The 16,349-nt window shown below is 44.5% G+C and overlaps 1 protein-coding gene across 1 annotated transcript; it reads left to right on the top strand.

Annotated features, from left to right (window-relative positions):
* Positions 1 to 14,721: 14,721 nt before the first annotated feature.
* Positions 14,722 to 16,098, top strand: LOC123441499 (aspartic proteinase CDR1-like). Its single transcript, XM_045117910.1, has one exon. It carries the CDS (start codon positions 14,722 to 14,724, stop codon positions 16,096 to 16,098), a length of 1,377 nt encoding a protein of 458 aa, XP_044973845.1.
* The last annotated feature ends 251 nt before the right edge of the window (positions 16,099 to 16,349 follow it).

The raw sequence follows: 16,349 nt of genomic DNA on the forward strand, positions 1-16,349 counted from the left end.
CACGGTGGGCTCGACTCCTGTCGACCTTCCTCTGGGCGATGTACCCTCTTGCGTCGGGCCTTGGATCATACGTGTCACCGACTGAACGCCGATCATCATGATGTCGGGGCCCGTAAGGCCCACCCCACGGAGGGGTGCGTGAACGGCGACGATCTTCGGGATTCATGGAACGGCTGCCTCCTCTGTGTCGCTGATGAGAATCGGGGCTGAAAACCGACCGATGCGTGTTCGCATGAACAGAACTGTTGTGGATCCTGTTGTGCGACTGGGAGACCGCCGAATTCTGCTGCTGCGCCGTGTGCAACAAGGCACGGATCTGCTCGATCCCTCTGCCAGCCTCTAAATCATTCGGTTGGAGGGAATCGGCTATCTTGGCAGTGGCAGCCAGGTTGAGGACGGGTGTGCGGAACACCTCCACGTTGCTCTGACGAGTGTGTTGACTGGCAGAACGGCGGGGCTGACGGCGAGCGCTGGATGACTCCCCGACCTCGTGCTCTTTCCGACCAGTTTGGCGGGGACTTTCATGGGAATTGGCCATGATAACTTCGGCTGCAGGCCCGAGACCCAAGTACTCGGAAGGCAACTCAGTCGGAACTGAGTTCAAGCGCTGGGACGGCCACTTGAGGACCGCCACTTGAGAGGACGCGTTATGGCGCGCCTGGGCGTGTCGCACCCAACGCTGGAGCCGTGGACGGCGAGACCGCTTGTTGCGGCGCGTGACGGGGGCGAAGATCGACACCGGAGCCGACTGCTGGAGAAGAAGGACGCCGCGGGCGCCGGCACGGAAGTGCGTAGCCCCGCGACTGGGGAGCGCCTCGACGTCGAGAGGCGCATCCTGAAGCCATGCCGAATCGTCGACGTTGAAGGAGAGTGCGCCGAAGAGGATCTCATGACCCACGCACAAATCTCCACCGGACGACATGATGAAAAGATGTAGTCGCAAACTCGCCGGAAGTCGCTTAGACGCCTGCCCCACGGTGGGCGCAAACTGTCTGGGGTATAAGCCTGACAGTAGATGTGTAGGGTACGAAAGGATGGGCAGAGCCTTAGCTACGGCGAGGTTGTATGAGTTCAGGCCCCTCTACGGTGGAGGTAAAAGCCCTACGTCTCAGTGCTCTTGGGAGCTTAATGTCGAGTGAAATATGGAGTACCGTAAAATGCTAACCCCTGGACCAGTGGGGAAGGGCGGCTTATATAGAGTGCGCTGCCCTTCACAATGGTCCGGTGGACAGGGGTGGAGTAGTGGCGAATAAATGCCTACGTTACAGGTAACGTATGCCTTAAATGCTAATAATGGTGTATGAAAACGTATGACTATTGCCCTCCAGGGAGGTTACGATGTACAGAGTGGAATTCAGTCGGTATGTTTAATACGCTCCGAATGCTCGTTACCGACTGGATGATGGGGGAATCGTCACCGACTGGATGATGGGAAGTCCTTAGTTCAGTCGGAACTGTCTAAGGGCCTTGTCTCTTATGAAGGGTAGTCCTTGGGTAGGACCTATAGGGCAGGCCTATGACCCTACCCTGGGACTATAACCCCATCACCAACACTCCTCATGTTGAGAAATCAATAGGGAAGAAATTAAAGGGTAGATGTTTCTACTTATGTCGTGAGAAGGGTCACTTCGCTTCTTCTTGCACGAGAGGTAATTTATCCAACCCAATCATTATTGATGATATCTATTCACTTGGGAAGGATAAGGTTGCCAATGTGTTTGCCAAGTTTGTTGGTACTCAAAGTGGTGTCAAGAAAAGTACCATTTGGGTTGCCAAGCCTATTGTGACTAACCTCATAGGACCCAACGTGGTTGGGGACCAACAAGCTCAAACTTGATCAATAGGTGTTTGTGGAGGACATTAGAGACTTGGATACATAATGAAGAATTAAGGGGTCTTCATCATTCATATTTTCTCAAGCCAAGTCATTTGGATTATCGAGTTTCTATCTTATATCCAATGTGCCTCCTTACGGTAACTTGTACTTAAACTGTTTACATTGTTAGTTGCTTGCGCCTTTGCATGCTGTGGTTTTGTACCTTTCATGTGTTTGTACATGTTGTGCTTCCAACTTGCTTATGTTGAGTAATCGAGTATGTGTATGTTGGTTTGCATATCATGTACATGTGAGTCTTGTACTGGGCCTTTTTGCATCTTGTTTGTATCTTTGTTGGCTCTTGTGAGAGATTAGTGGATTATCCCATTGTGGGGGAGTGATGTGCTTTGCACACCTCACAATCCTATAACTGTGTATACATGGGGAATACCACTTAGGATTGATATTTCAGGATTATCTAGTTTCTGTGTGGTATGTCTTACTCATGAGAAATTCAAATTCTATATGGTCCATTAATTATCTCTTGTTGGTTTCAATTTTCCACTTGTTAATATTGTTGGGTTATCACATTATGGGGGAGTAATTGTTGGGGAACGTCGCATGGGAAACAAAAATTTTCCTACGCGCACGAAGACCTATCATCGTGATGTCCATCTACGAGAGGGGATGAGTGATCTACGTACCCTTGTAGATCGTACAGCAGAAGCGATTAGAGATCGCGGTTGATGTAGTGGAACGTCCTCACGTCCCTCGATCCGCCCCGCGAACAATCCCGCGATCAGTCCCACGATCTAGTACCGAACGGACGGCACCTCCGCGTTCAGCACACGTACAGCTCGACGATGATCTCGGCCTTCTTGATCCAGCAAGAGAGACGGAGAGGTAGAAGAGTTCTCCGGCAGCGTGACGGCGCTCCGGAGGTTGGTGATGATCTTGTCTCAGCAGGGCTCCGCCCGAGCTCCGCAGAAACACGATCTAGAGGAAAAACTATGGAGGTATGTGGTCGGGCAGCCGTGAGAAAGTCGTCTCAAATCTGCCCTAAAAGCCCCATATATATAGGAGGAGGGAGGGGGACCTTGCCTTGGGGTCCAAGGGATCCCCAAGGGGTCGGCTGAGCCAGGGGGAGGACTCTCCCCCCCCAAACCGAGTCCTACTTGGTTTGGTGGGAGGGAGTCCTTCCCCTTCCCACCTCTCCCCTTTTTTTTTCTTTCCTTTGATATTTTCTCTTCCTTGGCGCATAGGATTTGGTGGGCTGTCCCACCAGCCCACTAAGGGCTGGTGTGACCCCCCCCAAATACCTATGGGCTTCCCCGGAGTGGGTTGCCCCCCTCCGGTGAACCCCCGGAACCCATTCGTCATTCCCGGTACATTCCCGGTAACTCCGAAAACCTTCCGGTAATCAAATGAGGTCATCCTATATATCAATCTTCGTTTCCGGACCATTCCAGAAACCCTCGTGACATCCGTGATCTCATCCGGGACTCCGAACAACATTCGGTAACCAACCATATAACTCAAATACGCATAAAACAACGTCGAACCTTAAGTGTGCAGACCCTGCGGGTTCGAGAACTATGTAGACATGACCCGAGAGACTCCTCGGTCAATATCCAATAGCGGGACCTGGATGCCCATATTGGATCCTACATATTCTACGAAGATCTTATCGTTTGAACCTCAGTGCCAAGGATTCGTATAATCCCGTATGTCATTCCCTTTGTCCTTCGGTATGTTACTTGCCCGAGATTCGATCGTCAGTATCCGCATACCTATTTCAATCTCGTTTACCGGCAAGTCTCTTTACTCGTTCCGTAACACAAGATCCCGCAACTTACACTAAGTTACATTGCTTGCAAGGCTTGTGTGTGATGTTGTATTACCGAGTGGGCCCCGAGATACCTCTCCGTCACACGGAGTGACAAATCCCAGTCTTGATCCATACTAACTCAACTACCACCTTCGGAGATACCTGTAGAGCATCTTTATAGTCACCCAGTTACGTTGCGACGTTTGATACACACAAAGCATTCCTCCGGTGTCAGTGAGTTATATGATCTCATGGTCATAGGAATAAATACTTGACACGCAGAAAACAGTAGCAACAAAATGACACGATCAACATGCTACGTCTATTAGTTTGGGTCTAGTCCATCACGTGATTCTCCCAATGACGTGATCCAGTTATCAAGCAACAACACCTTGTTCATAATCAGAAGACACTGACTATCATCGATCAACTGGCTAGCCAACTAGAGGCATGCTAGGGACGGTGTTTTGTCTATGTATCCACACATGTAAATGAGTCTTCATTCAATACAATTATAGCATGGATAATAAACTATTATCTCGATACAGGAATTATAATAATAACTATACATTTATTATTGCCTCTAGGGCATAATTCCAACAGTAATATGATATGTGCATATTACAAGCCTAGAGAATGTGTACATTTGAGGTATTGCCACTTAGTGTTGATATTGTAAATTATCTTGTTCCTAGGTGGCATGTTTGCTCTACAAGTGTCATTTGCTTGTGTTTTATGGGTAAATATGATCTTGGATATATTTGCGATCTACCAATGACTATCATTTCCAAAATACTTCTTGTCCTTGACAATTGGTATTCCCATCATGTGGTAGGAATTGCTAAGCGTCTTTACATTGGATTTTGTGTTTCGTTTGTCTTCCTTGCCTCTTGTGGATCTATTTTAACATGTCTAGTGTTTTTATAGACATAGAGAAAGTGATGATCCCATCTTGTGCATTTTGTATTTAAATGCAAATTCTATATAATGCACATCCCTTGGGGGAGCTATCCTATTTTCTTTAGAACACTCTCTTTATTCGCCCATCATAAAATCTTTTGATCCCCATCAAGTGTGTGTTGATGGGAGGCAAGTCTTGCTCTTTATGATGCTTTGTGGCATCATGAAAATTTGTCGAGGGTTTGGTTTGTTGGAACCTAGCTCTCTTTTGGAAACTAGATACCTCGTGTTTGTTTTCCTTCAATTGGTATCTTGTTTCCTTTTATTTGCCATGTGTAAATGGATATCTCATTCCTTGAGGTATCTTTTAATTGATATCCCTCAAGTGATAGTTTTTCGTTTGGTATCTTATTATCACTTGATACCTTGTCTTTTGGTGTATTATCAACTTTGTGTTGAGTTGATTCTTGAAAGCCTTGAGCATGCATATTTACTATATATAGCTTCTTTTGCTTGCTTTCTTTCTTTGATCCAATATATAGGGGAAACTCCACCTTGTCATAAATTGGCTAAAGTGTGCATGAAATTCAAATTTATATCCTTGTGCACATATGTATGTGGAGTTTATCCTATGTATTGTTGGTTTTCTAACTCTTTGGTCCCAATGAGCTTGGGCACCATTTTGTTTGTTTTGTTGTTCCGGGAACAATTGGAGATGCGTTGGATGCTCGGCTCACCTAAAAGGAAGGTGTTGAGACCATGTGATTATTGGAGCCAAGTTAGGGTGATCAACGAACAACTATCTACTACATCAATCCATTGTTGTCTCGGTAACAAGTATCTACTTCATGCATTCATTTCTTGCAAAGGCCCAAACCTATCTTTTCTTTTCGAGGTTGCATCATGGCATGAATCTCTTGATTCGTTCTTGTAGTACTTGTTTCCTTTCTCAAAGCATCCAAACGAGGATGTCTTATTGCTAGTTGGGATGTCTTTGATGTTCGTATGTTGTAATTTCATATTGTACAATAAGAACATATTAGGCCATGTGTTATGCTTCCAAGCAAAGATCTTATTGATATATTTATGACTTCCTTTTGGATATATTGTTTGTTCCTTTTTGTAACCATTTCCTGCGTACATCCTTCTTTGTGGATATATATTATCATGATTGTCTTCTACTTAGAATCTTTTACACATGAGAGAAGTTACATCTCTAATTGATGTCCTCTTTTCTTTCACGTCCACCGTTGCATTTCCTTTTTTAGTTTTGGTGGCTTAGTGAAAGGATTTGTCTTGAGTGCGTATCTTATTTTCCTACATCTTGATGCACTCTTTGGCCGTGAAGATTATTTTTCCTCATGCTTGTCTTGATGAGGGTTTTGCCATTTCGATTGGTATTCCTCCTCTTGACAAGGTTCTTATTTCCTATCTTCACCATGGGTTGTCACAAGCATTGGTTCTTATTTTGTTTATTAGTAAGCTTGTGAATCCATTTTCTAGTATGTGTGTGTGGGAATGATATGTCTTGCACTTTGTTTCTCATTTCATCAAGACTATGTTGATGAGTAATGCTCATCCTTATCTTAGTCTTCTCAAGTGCTTTGCCATGACTCACACACATTATTTTGGTTGAGCCTATTCTTAAGTTGCTTCTTTTACATGTTGCTCAACCATTTGTTTTGTGCAAGTGATATGCTTATTGTCTCATCTATCTTCTTGCACTCGTTGTGTGTTTTTATTAATTTTGGGGGAGCAACGATCCTATTTTGTGCACTTGTATCAAATACAAAAATCCCTTATTAGTACACAAATCATGGGGAGCTTCTCTAGTTTTGATAAAACACTCCTTTGCCTTTATCATAGTATCTTTTATTCATGTGGTTCGAAGGACCATGTGATTGTTTGTTCCATATGGTATCTTTTGATTGCTTGCTTCTATTTTGTATGTCTTTGTGCCATACGATCCTTCTTTTTGCAATCTTTGGGTCCTTAATATAGTTTCTTTTCATCCAATTACTTATCATTGTATTTGTGTATTTCTTTGCACTCATTTGCTGAGAAGCACACACTTTTTGGAGGACCACCTACTATATTGCCTTTCTAAACTTTTTGTCCATTTTGGTAATCGATGCCAATGGGGGAGAAGTTTAGAGAGTTTACTATGGATATGTTTAGAGGGTTTTGCTTTTATTGCGTAAGCATTTACATCTTGCACGCATGCATTATTGCTTTGTATGTGTGCGCTTGGTTATGCTTATTTCCTTATATAAACTCTCTTGAAGTGGTTGTCATCAACTACCAAAATGGATGAGATTGTTAGAGCATATATCTCCATATGTGGTTTTGGTAATTGATGACAATTCCTATGTACTAATGGTTGCCTTAAGTTATATTTATAGGATTTGTCCATAGGCACTTCTTGAAGTCCATATGTTGGGTTCAATGAGTTTATATGATGACCAAGGTGGTATTCAAGGTATTATCCAAAGAATGGTCATAGAGACACAAGGTTGATCAAGATCGTCAGACAAAGAGTAAATCAAGATGATCAACACACAAAGCGTACAAGATGTACCGAGAGGGATCAAGTGATCCCATGGTATGGTAAACATTGTCCAATACGTATTTGTGTACTAACCCATGGTCTTCTTGAGAGTTCTATGTGGGGTTAGGTGTGTTTCCATGGGCTCGCATCAAGAGGAATATCTCATACAACCCATGGAGGATGACGTCAAGTGATGGAGGATGGTGGCAATGGACTTGTGAAGATATGCTGAAGAGCGGCTCACCCATAGTGTGTATGGGGGAGCAATCAACTAGTCTTCATCAAGCCAATGCAAGCAAGAGGAATATCTCATACAACCCATGGAGGATAACGTCAAGTAATGGAGGATCGTGGCAATGGACTTGTGAAGATATGCTGAAGAGCGGCTCACCCATAGTGTGTATGGGGGAGCAATCAACTAGTCTTCATCAAGCCAACGCAAGCAAGAAAGGTGGTCCATCTTGATGAAGCCAAGATCATCGTCATCTAGCTCAAGAGGACGAGGTGCAAGGTATAGGTTTGCCCTTGATAGGTTTTCTTTTTTAGGATAGATTGTCGTACTATCAAGGGGGGCTCTCAAATGAGTAGCTTGATCATATCGTTCGTTGAGAGCTCAAACCATTTGCATCCTTGCATCATACTTCTTGGTTCTTGTTTGGTATTTCTCTTTGTGAGTTTTAGAGCTTATGGTCATTTTCATGACACGCTCGAGTTCATCGAAAACGTAGTCCATTTGCATCTTCTATGATGTTTTCGATGTTGGGAGTTTTTACCGGTCTTAATCGAAGAAGGGTTCTCACCATTCTCTTATGGGACTTTTCTCACTTTCTTCTTATTGATATTTCTATCAAGATTGTGTTAGCCCATGTCGTCATCTTTCCAAAAAACTTGGTTTTGTTGAATTCGGAGTCCGTATGCGAAAGTTACCGCAGTTTCAGTATCCAGCGGTAGTATCGCTCCTCGTGCCACCGGTAGTACCGCTCGTGTAGCGGTAGTACCGCCCCCGGAGAGGTAGTACCGCCCTCAGAGCGGTAGTAATTTTTTAGTGCCGCTCCCTAGCGGTAGTACCGCTCCGTCGGACTATTTTTTGCATCCTTTTTGGCGTCAGTATGGTTGGTGAACCTACCGAGCGGTTGTACCACTCCTATGAGCGGTAGTACCACTCTGTGCGGGCTGTGAGGCTTAATGGTTGGATTTTTCCCCACCTATAAAACGGGGTCTTCTTCCCCATTGATCTTTAGCTCGTGTTCTTCCCCCATTTTTGACCTTCTTCGAGCTTGCTAACTCTCAATCCCTCCAATGATTCTTGCTAGTTCTTGAGGGAAAAGAGAGGGAGATCTAGATCCACATTTCCACCAATCACTTTCTCCTCTAAGTGAGGGGAACCCCTTGGGTCTAGATCTTGGAGTTCTTCGTGTTCTTCTTCGTTCTTCCTCTCATTTTCCTCCCTAGCATTAGTTGCTTTGGTGGGATTTGGGAGAGAAGGACTTGGGCACTCCGTGTGCCCTTGCCATTGCATTATTTACAACGGTTTGAGTTCTCCACGGTGATACGTGGAAGTGAAGTTTGAGAAGCTTATTACCTTTGGTACTTAGTACCCTAGATATTGTTTTTCGTGGATGCTTTGGCGTCCTAGAAGCTTGGTGGTGTCTCGGAGCTCAATCATTGTGGTGTAAAGCTCCGGGCAAGCGTCGGGGTCTCCAATTAGGTTGTGGAGATTGCCCCGAGCAATTTGTACGGGTATCGGTGACCGCCCCCAAGGTTTGCCATTTGTACGGGTTCGGTGACCGCTCTCAAGGGTCTCTTAGTGGAATCACGGCATCTTGCATTGTGCGAGAGCGTGAGGAGATTACGGTGGCCTTAGTGGCATCTTGGGGAGCATTGTGCCTCCACACCGCTCCAATGGAGATTAGCATCCGCAAGGGTGTGAACTTCGGGATACATCATCGTCTCCACGTGCCTCGGTTATCTCTTACCCGAACCCTTTACTTATGCAGTTTACTTTGTGATAGCCATATTGTTTATTGTCATATATCTTGCTATCACTTAGTTGTTTATCTTGCTTAGCATAAGTTTTTGGTGGACATAGGTGAGCCTAGTTGTTGTAGGTTTTGTGCTTGACAAATTAAACGTTAGTTTTATTCCGCATTTGTTCAAGCCTAAACCGTAATTATTTTAAAGCGTCTATTCACCCCCCCCCTCCTCTAGGCGACATCCACATCCTTTTAGCGCGGACACCGGAGCACTAGTGCAGAAAAGCCTATATATGATGTGGTAAAAATGGTTTTGCTGATGTGAACACCCGACGCCATCAAAATGGCATCATAATTTAAAAATGGTGGTGGTGTTGGATCCTACGCCAGTAGTATATGACATGTTTCTTGCGTCCATGTTTGTTAAATGCCAGCAATTTATTTTACTTTGTAATAAAAAATATTACTTTAGAAACTAAAAGCTTAAACTTTGGAGTGAGGAACGTCTCTCTATAGGTCAATACTTTCTATCCTGAGTTGTTTTTTATCAATCTTTAATTTATCCCTCTCCTCCGTCAACTTATCCTTAGCTTCCTCAGTTTGTTTGACTTAATGATAGCATTAGCAACCTCTCCGAGTAGACTATCCATTTCATTATTCACTATGATATTGTTTTCTTCGAGTTTTTTATGCTTCACTCCGACTCCTCTAAAAGCCACTCATTCCATTTCTTTATGTCGCCCACCGATTCATTGTTGCTTGATGAATTGTCCATGTGTACTGTTTCAAATTATATACACTAGTAAATTAAAACTTCTAATGAAAGCACACCAACTTAGAATGAAGAATTTCAAAATAACATGCAGAAATTTACTAGGAATTAAACATTAGGTTGGTCCCTTGCTTTCAGATTTACTAAGATTTAAACATTAGGTTGATCCCTTGCTTTCAGATTTGTTAGCAAGAACTAGAACATAATTAAGCCCCGTGTTTTACTAGTATATGATAGACTTAATTACTAAGCATTATGAATAAAATTTAGAAGTGTCATCTTTTATTTGTTGACAATTTGTATCCACATCGACATATCATGGTTCTTACCAACAAAAAGCAGATCATGGTGAAAGCAACATGTTATACCGTGCCACATTCAAGAATGAATAAAAGCTAGCACTACATGTTCACCAGACCTCAATTCACAATGCTTCATAGCTATTAGTACATGTTCAACAACTAGAAACACACAAACTCAACATATGACACCAAATTTCTGAGGTGAAACTCCAAGCTACATGCTCATGCAAACTCTCCTTGCCAAACTGTTACACTTGCAACTATATCACCAAAGCGCCAACTAATTTTTCACAACATTCAGGGGAGGTAACAAAAACGATTATAGATAGATTTGGTCGGGGGCTGATTTGATGTACCTGTGCTTGAGTGTTGGGTGGTGGCGCCGGGCAGGGCGGGGCGGCGTCGAGCGGGGCAGTGTCGGGCAGTGGCGACGGCTAGCGAGACGGTCGCGAGGATCGAGAGGAGGACGGGGGAGTTGGGAATAGAGAGAGTGATGATGAAAGGATAAGGTTTTTTACTATGTCGTGATCTATTAAAACCGACTAATGCTGGCATGGGCCTGAATGTGTAACATGAGGCCTAATATGCAACGCTAGCAATAATCAAATAGCTATGACATAATTTAGCCAATGTCGGCACTATGTGACAATATTAGTGCTGACGTTAGTGAGAAATGACGCGTCACGAACAAGTGTCGTGGCTAGCCATTTCTCCACTAGTGGAGGGAGATGGACGGTCGTCGGTCCTGCTGTGCGGGCAGCAACACTACTGTATCTGTTGCCTTGGCTTGTTGTCGAGGGGAGTGGAGCCGAGCGGGCGTCGGTCATGTTGCTCGGCCGGCGGCCCTGCTGCATCTGCCGCCTCGGGCAGGCTGTGTCGGTTGGTTGTTTGTGCTGGGGCTCTTCGCCGATAGTAGCGGACACACGAGCGCCTCTCTTCTCTGTGCGGCCATGTCCGGCAGCAATAAAGGAGGCAACTCACATGGGTGGGGAAGAAGTGTGGTGTCGGGGAGAGATCATGTGGTCTGCCATGGCTCGTGGGGCGCAAAGCCTAGAGTAGCATGTGGAGGCGACTACTGAGTTGGCGCAGGAACTACACAGCAAAAATGCTAGACCTACGTAGGACATTAACATAAAGCTACGTTATTGACTTTCTCAACCAATCACCTCCCCCCTGATTTTCACAGGTGGGCCTGAGCCTTTTATCCTGCCAATTCAATTAAGCCAAATCAGCTCGTTTGTAACATTACATAGTTTCTTTACGTAGGTGTAGCAAAGCTCACTCCAGTAGGCCACCACGGCCCTCACCGTGTATCGAGCCTCTGAAGAGGACTCTTAAAGTGAGGTGGACGGGGATGTTCGCCTCAATCTGTGTGGCCATGCTCGGCTTGGTTCGCATCTAGGTCGGATCCTCTAACATACACAAGGATGTTAGAGAAGCTAAAATACCTTAACTTCCCTTCTGTTAATTCATACAATTAAGGCTCAAATAATTTAAATTGCAGATTTACTATGTACATTCATAGTAATTACACACAAACAAATTGATGGTGAAATAACACTAATTTTGTATTTTTATATCTACAATAATTTCCAACAGAAAACAGCGTGCTAATAGTCCGTAACATTCCTTCTTCATTTTACATTGGGATGTGCTAACTTCAGTCGACCGGAAGTTAGCGACAGATCCGAACGATCTGAACCCATCTCCCTCTCTTGACCCGCACGCTTGATTCCGCTGATTGTTTTTCTTCTCTTGAAAACCGTATACGCCAATAATAAATCTCTAGTGGTTTTTCCGATTTTTGGCTACACAATATGAAAATAAAATAAAAGTGTTAGAAAGGGGATTCAAACCCAATTCTATTCATTAGTCTTTAATCCCAACAACCAACTAAGCCACCTTTAGTTGTTGTCTATTGTAGATAAGCAATGTTATTTGAACCTTTCTTATTTCTGTCATATGAGAAAAAAATATTAGCTTGATAACTTTGATATGACGAGCGTGATAAACATAGTATGCGCAACATGATAACTATACCATGATAAGGCTGGTAACTACAATACGAGAACCTTAAAGCACGAGGATGTTATCATATGTACTGTGTGTATAGCACCTTGCTATTAACAGAAAATTTATCGGGAATATGTTTTCAAACAACCCAACCCGGGTCAAAGTTACCATGTTGTTTGTCGGTGAGTTGTCAGTTTGCTTGTGCACATGTTACCATGCTTTTTATACCTAATTTACCATGTAATTTTTCAACAACCCTCCCCCTTCGCAAGTCAAAAATAGTTACCATGTCTCGGCTAACTAAGTTATCAACACTGATGTGTGTAGATTATCATACTAGTAGACATGAGTTACCAGGGAAGGGTGGTTCAACAACTTTTTTCCCTCGTTAAAAAATTACCACATTTCGACTAAGTAAATTATCAACTCTATTGTGCGTATATTGTGCGTGTGGCACCTTGCTATTAACACAAAAGTTATTGGGGTATGTTTTCAAACAACCCATTCCGGATAAAGTTACCATGTTGTTTGTGGGTCAGTTATCAGTTTGGTTGTGCGCATGTTATCATGCTTTTTATACATAATTTACCATGTAATTTTTCAACAACCCCCCCCCCCCCGGCGGGCTCCGCAAGTCAAAAATAGTTACCATGTCTCGGCTAAGTAAGTTATCAACCCTAATGTGCGTAGATTACCATGCTAGTAGACATGAGTTATCAGGAAGGGCGGTTCAACAACTTTTTCCACACGTTAAAAAAATACCACACTTCGCCTAAGTAAATTATCAGCTTTATTGTGCGTATATTACCATGTTAGTTTTCCGTATAAGTTACCGTTGTATGTTTGTCAACAACTTTTTTCTTGGGTCAAAAGTTATCACGATGTTTGCGCATGAGTTATCAGCCACGATGTGCGTGTATTACCATATATTTACATGAAAGTTACCGGGGTATGTAATTAACAGCTCACCCATCCTAGGGTATGTTTTAGTGATGCACTAGCAGCTCTTGTGGAAATAAAAGCAGTCTAACCTTTATCTAAGCACTAGAAAGGTATTAACCCTAATGGCTAGCAAGAGTAAGACTAAACCACTAGGTACAAGGTTCGATTCCTGTTGTCATCATTTTTTGCAAGAAAAAACAATAGCGAACAAAAACAAAAAAACAGAACCGGATGTACTACTCTTTTCAAGAGAAGAAAATAAAATTAAATAAAATCGGTACTAAAATGTTAGCTTTCTCGTATAATATAAAAGGTTGTGATTAGGTCTCAGTCGTTTGATACTTAAATAAGTCTTAGTCAGGTGATATCGTATATAAAAAGAAAAATGAAAAAAGAGCGAACAAAAACAAAAAAAAGAACCGGATGTACTACTCTTTTCAAGAGAAGAAAATAAAATTAAATAAAATCGGTACTAAAATGTTAGCTTTCTCGTATAATATAAGAGGTTGTGATTAGGTCTTAGTCGTTTGATACTTAAACAAGTCTTAGTCAAGTGATATCGTATATAAAAAGAAAAAGAAAAAAAGAAAAAGAAATTTTTTATACATTTTTCATTCAAGATCTAAGGGCTAAAGCATTGATTGAGATATAACGAAATCTCAGTCGACTGGGACTTAGCAAAACCGAATATAAAAAGCATTTTTTAGAGTGCGTCAATGACGTACCATATTTTTAAATACGATATTGTATAGCTAAACTGTTTTATACTTGAACCATACTTGAACCATATCCGTATATTTATCTTTCAAACCATACTTGAATCATACCCATTTAATGTCATTTTCATCCTAACCAAAACTAAACCCACTATTTTTTCCATCCAAACCAATTTAAACACAATACAAAACTGTGGGTTCAAGCTCAATACATAACTATAGGTTACTTCAATGTACATACGATTGCACAAATTGAAATGTTAAGACGCAATTGAGATAGAAAAGACATAAGTGCATCTACAACAGTTTGATAAACAAAGCTATCCTTGAGATACAGTCATCACACAACAAGAGGCAAAAAGAAAACATCCACGGCTGAAAAGCTCACTGATAAGTGTATTAAAATCAAATTGCTTAGCCAAAGCACAAGCAAACACTTTCAATTTTCATATGAGATTTTCCTATAATACATAATTACATAGTGCACTGCAGCATGCACACGGATCAAAGATACTCATTCTCGATTGTCGTTGGTTATTACACATAACCAATGCCTAAATGTCGGTTTGGATTCATAGTTTATAACCGCTAATAACCAAACCGTTTAAACCCATAATCAATTATATCCAAACAATTTCTCAACATATCTATACCAAAACCAAGCTAAAAAAACTCAGTCCAATAAAACCTGAATCAATCAAAAATAAAAACCGAACCGAGCATGGTGTATATGGCCCGAGCAGAGTAAGCGTCTTTTAAGAGCGCTCTCTTTTAAACTACACTAGTAGAAACCGCCCTCCCCTGCTCCTCTTCCTCTCCCCAATCAACTCTACGCTTACGTTACACTTAACCCCCTATTATCTACCCCAGCACTGCGTGTTAGGACGGCAGAACATCATCGATCATACGCAATGGCAGGTGCGAAATGCTACGCTCTCTTTATCGTTGCGATCGTCCTGACGGCCCAGCTATGCGGATGCACGGCGTACGTCGGCGGCGATGGGTTTAGCGTCGAGTTCATCCACCGGGACTCTGTCGAGTCGCCGTTCCACGACCCGACGCTCGCCTCGCACGGCCGCCTGCTTGCCGCCGTGCGGCGCTCCACGGCGCGCGCCTCGGCTCTCGCGCGCTCGTACGCGGGCGGCTCTCCTAACGGCGCCGTGTCGGAGGTCGTCTCCGGGCCGTTCGAGTACATGATGTACGTCAACGTGGGCACGCCTGCCACCAGGATGCTCGCCGTCGTCGACACCGGCAGCAACCTCGTCTGGTTCAAATGCACCAACGTCCGTACCGCAGTCGCCGTTGGCGCGAGCCTTGTGTTCAACCCGTTGTCCTCGTCGAGTTTCGGCCGCGTGTTCTGCCAGTCCGGCACGTGCCGCGCGCTCTCCGGCACCTCCTGCGACGCCAGCTCCAGATGCAAGTACGTTCATGCCTACGCCGACGGCTCGACGACAACCGGCCTCCTCTCCACCGAGAACTTGATCTTCGACGACGCCCCCGGCGGCTGCGTCGGGTGCCGCCAGCGCCCGCAGCTGCTGGTGCCCGGGTTCAATTTCGGCTGCTCCACAGCCACGGCCGTCACATTCCGCGCGGACGGCGTCGTCGGTCTCGGCGGCGGCGAGTTCTCCCTCATCACGCAGATCGGTGCCGTCACCTCGCTCGGCCGGAGGTTCTCCTACTGCCTCGTGCCCTACTCCGTCAACGCCTCCTCGGCGCTCAACTTCGGCGCCCGTGCGGCCGTGACGGAGCCGAGCGCAGCGACGACGGCGCTGATCCGCCCGGACCCGCGCGCTCCGCACTACACCGTCGTGCTCGAGTCCGTCAAGATCGGGAACGCGACGTTTGAGCACCTGTCCAACGTCATCGTCGACTCCGGCACGACGCTGACGTTCCTCGACAGGGCGCTGCTGGACCCGATAGTGGAGGAGATGACGCGGCGCGTCCGCCTCCCGCGGAAGCAGTCGCCGGACAAGCTGCTGCAGCCGTGCTACAGCGTGGTCGGGCCGAGTGGTAGATATTATTTCCGCAAGCTTGTCCCGGACGTGACGCTGATGCTGGCCGTGTTCGCCGAGGCGGTGACGCTGAAGGCGGAGAACACGTTCGTGGAGGCGCAGAAGGGGACCATGTGCTTGGCGATGGCGCCGGTGACGCCGCTGCAGCCGGTGGCCATCATCGGGAACATCGCGCAGCACAACTTTCACGTCGGCTACGACCTGGACAAGGGCACTGTCACCTTCGCCCCTGCAGACTGCGCGAGCTCCTACCGCTCGTCCTCCGCCTCCGTTTAACTATTGATCACCATTAGTTGCTAATAATAATGTGATTAGTGTTGCCGTGTAGTGCATCTTTTATGCTTTGCTGTGTCAATGTGTCATGTGTCTCACGGCATCTCCGATTGTTTTGTCCTTTAAGGACATGTACAATGGTTGATAAGATAGTTTTATTTTAAATCTTGCATGTAATTTAAAGTTGACAAAAAAGAAAGTCTACAATGAATCATCTTTTAGCCTTATCTTCTATAATTTGTTATTCCTAAAAG

The sequence above is a fragment of the Hordeum vulgare genome, chromosome 3H, assembly GCF_904849725.1.
Source record: "Hordeum vulgare subsp. vulgare chromosome 3H, MorexV3_pseudomolecules_assembly, whole genome shotgun sequence".
In the NCBI taxonomy this organism is placed as follows: Eukaryota; Viridiplantae; Streptophyta; class Magnoliopsida; order Poales; family Poaceae; genus Hordeum; species Hordeum vulgare.

Coding starts and splice junctions, on each gene's coding strand:
- LOC123441499 (XM_045117910.1), top strand. CDS start 14,722: ATGGCAGGTGCGAAATGCTACGCTCTCTTTATCGTTGCGATCGTCCTG.